Genomic DNA, 6,000 nt, shown 5'->3' on the forward strand with positions numbered 1-6,000 from the left:
GGTTTTCCAATTAAAAGTCATTTCTACATGATCGTTTCTTGTTTAACTATAAAAAGCTATAATTGTAGTTTGTTTTTTTTTTTATAAGTAAAAAGCTATAATTGTAGTTTACCCCAAATCTTTCTGTAATTTCAGAATTACCCAGATAACTATACTTATTCTCATAATTTTCCAGTATTTTATGTTTTCTTTTTTCAACTTTACCTTCCTCATTGTTAAAATCATTTTAAACAGTGTATATACATTATTTCAGGGACTCTTCGACACATTATCTGTGTTCACGTATCCCAAATTTTGAGTATTAGAAGGATTTAATGCCTAGACATGCACACGTAACTGACACCTGTACCCGAGTTCGGGTAACCTATCCCACAGCATATCCTACCTCTCAATAGAGTGTCACAGAGTTTAGTCCTTTACCTGTAAGCACCTTAAAAACTATACAAGTCAACGGAGTTATAGAGGGAAAATAAAGCATCCAAAAGAAAAACTTCAACGTAAGAATCATCCACCGTCGGACTGTAGACCATGAAGGAAGTGGATTCGTAACAGTTGTCGAATATAAAAATGCTTATAGCAGTAAAAGTAAGAACAACAGAATATATAAGAATATGTTCTTGTGAAATCTGAAATGCATGTCCAAATTTATTTGATTTGATATCGAAAATGCCACTGGTTCACAAAAGAAATGATGTTAACAAATTTCTGTGAAATCAATTATTTAAGATTGTTGATCCCACATAATTTAATAATGCAGTGTTAAGCACCGGAGGGGAGAAATCTGCTCCAATAAAAATGTTATGCAATGTTAGGTTGTAGCATGGGAAGTGACTATATATTTTTTTCTATCAAAAAGATTTCTCTTAAGTTAACATGCCAACTAATTTTTTTCATTCAGCAAATTATCTATATTTAAATGAATTGAATTTGCGTTAAGGAGGAGTTTCCCAAAGAAATTTATACCAAACCAAACGGAAAGATACATTAAATCTAAAGCGATCATAATACAATAGTAATAACCTCAAGAAACAAAAGATCTCTTTATGTATAAGAAGTCAAATTTGCATATGTAACAAAGTGAAATGAGAAAGAAAATAATTATGTATAGAAAGAAGTTTGATCAAATTAAGATGTTATGTGAAAAACAACCCATTTGATATGTGACTCACCTCAAGTAATGTCATTAATTCTAGAGGCTTCTCCCAGCTAGATGATCCTGTCTTTCTGTTATAATAATATCTGAATAGAACACAAAGAAAAAAATTATAGTCAATTAAAATGTAGTAAGAAAACAATGAACATAAATCATTACACACACCGATATCAGTCTCTTTTCTGGAAATAATGGTGTTTTAAGAAAAGGACACCTTTTCAGTACAACCTTTGCGAAGTTATCCTTTTAAAAGTGAGAAAGAGATCAAGTGTCGTCAAAAACAATTAACGTGTCTCAACATAAGAAATAATATGAGTAAAAAATAGGATGTTTTGGACTTTTGGTGGTAAAAAGAGACTCAGCTTGGGATAGAGGACCATAACTCATCAGTACAGTCAAGAGACTTGTGTATTATTGTAAGAAGTGATAGCAGGAGAGAAAAGAATGTGGACCATCCAAGGTGTGACCTATCACCCCTACGTTCATATGGACAGAAGAGGGGCAGAAGGTGCCAGGCCCACCCAGGGGGAACCAACACATAACCCAGATTTCCTTTATATTTGTGGCAAATGTAAATAGTAACATCAATTACTATAATATCGGGAATATTTTTATCCTCTGAATTATTTTGTTTATTCATTGTTATGATTGCCTATAGGGAGTGGAGTTTCTCCTGCAATTCCTATAAAGTTGTAGAAATCTGTAATAATAGTGGAAGAAATTGAGTCCATCATTAGGTCAACACTTTATGACTAGCCACATAATAACAGACAAGCAGCATCCCACAAAGGGCCATTCAAGAATGAACAATTACGCATTAGCAATACAGGACAGTGCTAGAACCCTTGAAACAATGATAGTCTTGCAAAAAAAATGTATGCAAACCTAAGATGAACTGCACCTAAAAGAATTAAATACCTTCTTCCATCACGAGAAACATGCTCTTTCCAGTCTGATGAACCCTTTTCAATGAGGTTAGGCTGGGCAGTTGTTGTCTGAAATTTAAACAAGATATTATATATAAAGAAATCTTCATAGATAACATACAAATGCAGTAGCAAAGGAGCAGAAAAAATTCTTAAGTAGCATGGATAAAGCGTATAACAATTAAACAGATGGGGTACTCACTGGAATTACAGTAGCAATAACTGAAGATTGTTCACCAGTCTGCTGAACAGGTGTGACAGAAATTAGACTCTGGCTTCCGGCTGACAACCAAGGTTGTCCAGTAGCAGGGGGCAGATTCATCTGGGATATCGGCTGGTACTGGGTCATGGCATCAGAATTTATTTGTAGTTGGCCACACGAAGGCACGGAATACTGAAACAATAAATTCAATAAGGGTAAGTTCAGAAGAAATTCAGTGAGTCCAATTTGTCAACCAAGAGCGCACTTGCAAAATCTTACAGAATAGGACAAAGAGGGAGGCATTCTCGGGCCACCCAAATTAGGCATATAATTATTTGGAATCTGAGCATTTTGCTGAGACTGAGGTGAAATAAATGCACTAGGCCTGTTTGGATGGGCATCTGCCACTGGAATTGCCTGTGATGGAAGCAGATTATGTCCTGCCTGAACGGGTCTTGCGGGTAGCTGCTGCATAGGTTGAGAAAACTGGTGTTGCTGAGTGTGAGGAGGCAATCCAATATTAATCTGGACAACAGGCTGAAATTGTTGAGAAGCCACTGGCATATAGGGTTGTGACTGCTGTGCTGGAACCTCAGTTCGAAACTGCAGGAATGTTTAATTACATAGGCTGGTTTGGATTTTATTTTAAGTAAAATAAAAAAAATAAAAAAATAAAAAAGAAGGTACATCTCTCAATCAAACTAAGAAAAATAATTATAATAACCTACTTGCATTGGCATTGACGGACGAGTGCCTTGAGGAGGACCAGCAACAAAAACAGGAGGTCGAAGAGGCTATCACAGCAACAAAAAGAGAGCCAGCAATAAGCAAAAAAGATATATTAACATGGCATATATACCATTGTAAATAGTAAGTCATTAAATGTTGTACTAAAATAAATAAAAGAAAATTTCTGAAATGTAGGGAGTAATTGACCAAGTGTTAACCGATTAATGAGTATACGTATACATGTGTGTGTGTGTATTTGTGTGTGTGTGTGTGTGTGTGTGTGAGTAAGAGAAGATGATGACAATGCTGATGGTTGTTTTCCTCGTGTTTCAAAGGTGGAATCTGTGAGTGCCACCTAAAACATTAAATTCAGTGGTTCAGGAAGAACAGAACCAACCTTCCTTGTTAGGGCAAACTGTGTTTGGGTCTTGAGAGTGGGCAAGTACGGGTAAGGTGTTAACATAGTAAAATATCTATCCTACCCCTCTGTATAATGATCGGAGTTTTTCTACTTAGGAAAGGACATTCTCGAACTTTGAAGCTTTAAATTTTCTATTTTTGTATGAGTAACATATGGTATGTAATGTCCGCAACAAAATCTAAAAAATATGCCATCTTTACTACAAAATATAACGAATATGTAATGTTAATCAACTTTATTGACATCTACTAACCCAAGAAAATGATAAATAACTATATTAATTGATAAATTAATTGTCAATGTTGCTTTAGTTATTGTGATGTTGTGGCCCAAATTTGGTGTCGGGTCCCCGTTGGATGAGCTTTGTGACTGTTTGCTTGTGGGTCATGGACCCTAAGTAGTACTCTCTTGTAGCCCGAAATGTAAGGGTGTTTAGGGTTTGAAGTGGAGATTGAGAGACATTGAAATCGCATAGAAGAGAGTGAGAACGAGAACTAGGGTTTGGTGGCTGAAACTTGTAATCTCCAAATTTTAGCATATTGATGGACCTTCACCGTGGATGTAGGCTTTGCCGAACCATGCTAAATCTTTGTGTTCTTTGTGTTCTTTGTGTGTGGCGTGTTTACTTTTTGTCTTGTTTCGTGATTGTTGCTTGTTGCTTGGGTTCGCTGCGTTTGTCGTAACAATAATATTTATATTAGGGTAAACTCAAACCCTTTGAAGTCCCCAATTCTTTTTTAAAAAAATTAAATGAGATAGAAGTAAGCAACTGGTAGAGAGAGAAAGAGGGACGACAGTAGAACTGATAAAAAAAAAAAATTTTAAAAAAAAAAAGTTAATAAAACAAAATTAATAATTTTGATTCTGTGAATGAGAAACTTAATTTTCGGTCACTTTATGAACATGTCTAAGCAATAAGATAGGCAAGAATGACACATCCCAAGACTGCCACCCTTACCCTCCTAACAAAGCCTTGTCCTATGAACTGAATTCCCCAATCACTGCTTCAAGGAAGCATGAGAACCCTTTAAAAAAATATTAGCATACAAACTATATAATTTCTAGAAAAAATCTTTTAATGATATACCTGTATGCCAGAAAATTGAGCATTATTAGCCATTCCAGCAAAGAGACAAGTCTCTGTGAGCAATCTTCACTAATACGACCTAAAATACACAATAATACAGTAAGTACAATATCATCAAAAAGAGATAAAATGGAACATTGGTTAACCGCATTATACATAAGAAAATGCTGACAGCTATGTTAAATCTTTCCAAACAAATACATGCTACAAAATGCCAAAATTGTTTTCAGAAGAACGTAAAACAAAGAGACAATAATGAAATTTCAAATATTTTTCCATAATTTAAAAAAAAAAAAAGAATGGATGGGGAAATGTTAGCAAGCTGCATTATTGAAAATTTATTATGACAAGAAATGCATCATTAAAAAACAAAAGGTTAAGACCTCTTTCGGAATTTCTTTATAAAATAGATAAAGGAAAAAGAAAAAGAATAAAATAAACAATATTCTAGCAATAATAAGCTTCTAGAAACAAAATTTATAAAATCTATTCTTCCATGGCCCCCTTTATTGAAAAGAAGAGTAAATCCAGGAAATAAATAAATAAATTGGTTTAGGGAAAGAAAATCTATTCACAATTGGACTTCTTCTTTTTAAATAATTTCTTTCCTGGAAAAGCTTACACCAAATAACCCACCAAATAACCGAGACTAAGCACAAAATGGACCATAGTCAAAATATATGTCAAAAAAATAATAATAAATAAATAAATAAAAATGGGAACTTTTCATGCTTAGACTCAACTTTGCCCATTATAAATTAAAGAACAGGAATTGGACGACCGTCTATCCCACAAGCAATTAGATTTCTTTTCTGATAAAACAAAAGTGCAGCTCAATCATCAAACTCCAGATGTCTAAACAAGAATTCAAACAAAAGCCCCAAATTCAATGATCTCAATTACCGGTTCTAAAGAATCTGAACAAATTGTTCACTTACTAAGCCCTATAAACAACTTCAAGCCCTAATTGTTCCATCCGACAACTTGTAGTTACAAAATCAGTGTTGGACTTTGTGACCAATTAGGAAAAAAGAAAAAAGAAAAAAAAAAAAAAAATTGTGACTGAAGAAAGATTTGTAGTCGAGATACAGATAGATGTAGAGTTTGTAGTGTAATTGTATGTGGTGATGATTGAGAAAAGTATCGAACCAGTTACGGTAGGGAAGATCGAAAGAGTTGCAGAGTGCGAACTGCGAAGTGCCGCGCAAGTGGCTTATGTCTGTCAGAGTTTGATGACTCTTTGAGACGAAACTGATGGCAAAAGGAGATTTATATAGAGTAGGATGGGAAATTTGTAATTACATATTTGTCCTTCTCGTTTGCGTTTATTATTCAACTAACCCTTTTTTTTTTTCTTTTTTTTTTCTTTTTCTATTTTTCCCATTTTGGGAAAGTGGAGAAAAATAATAATAATCTTCTTTTTTTTTTTTCTTTTTTTTTTTTTCGAACATACAATAATAATCTTTCTTATGCGCTATGTTG

General features: G+C 34.1%; 1 protein-coding gene across 3 annotated transcripts in view; it reads right to left on the reverse strand.

The window, feature by feature from the left end:
- Positions 1-5,770, reverse strand: part of LOC132294168 (pre-mRNA-processing protein 40A-like) — a 31,033-nt gene extending 25,263 nt beyond the window's left edge. For 2 of the 3 annotated variants that reach the window (XM_059791925.1, XM_059791927.1), the window contains exons 1-7: positions 5,668-5,770; positions 4,519-4,597; positions 3,010-3,075; positions 2,561-2,884; positions 2,282-2,473; positions 2,072-2,148; positions 1,170-1,239 (exon numbers count right to left, since the gene is read on the reverse strand). In XM_059791925.1, coding sequence (XP_059647908.1) covers positions 1,170-1,239; positions 2,072-2,148; positions 2,282-2,473; positions 2,561-2,884; positions 3,010-3,075; positions 4,519-4,551 — 762 coding nt within the window. In that variant the 5' untranslated portion in view covers positions 4,552-4,597; positions 5,668-5,770. The remainder of the gene's footprint in view (positions 1-1,169; positions 1,240-2,071; positions 2,149-2,281; positions 2,474-2,560; positions 2,885-3,009; positions 3,076-4,518; positions 4,598-5,667) is intronic. The other variant, XM_059791926.1, reaches the window with a different exon arrangement.
- Positions 5,771-6,000: the final 230 nt, after the last annotated feature.

This window comes from Cornus florida, unplaced genomic scaffold (genome assembly GCF_030987335.1).
Source record: "Cornus florida cultivar Cherokee Brave unplaced genomic scaffold, ASM3098733v1 CherokeeBrave_3.0.0_Hap2_Chr02, whole genome shotgun sequence".
Lineage (NCBI taxonomy): Eukaryota > Viridiplantae > Streptophyta > Magnoliopsida > Cornales > Cornaceae > Cornus > Cornus florida.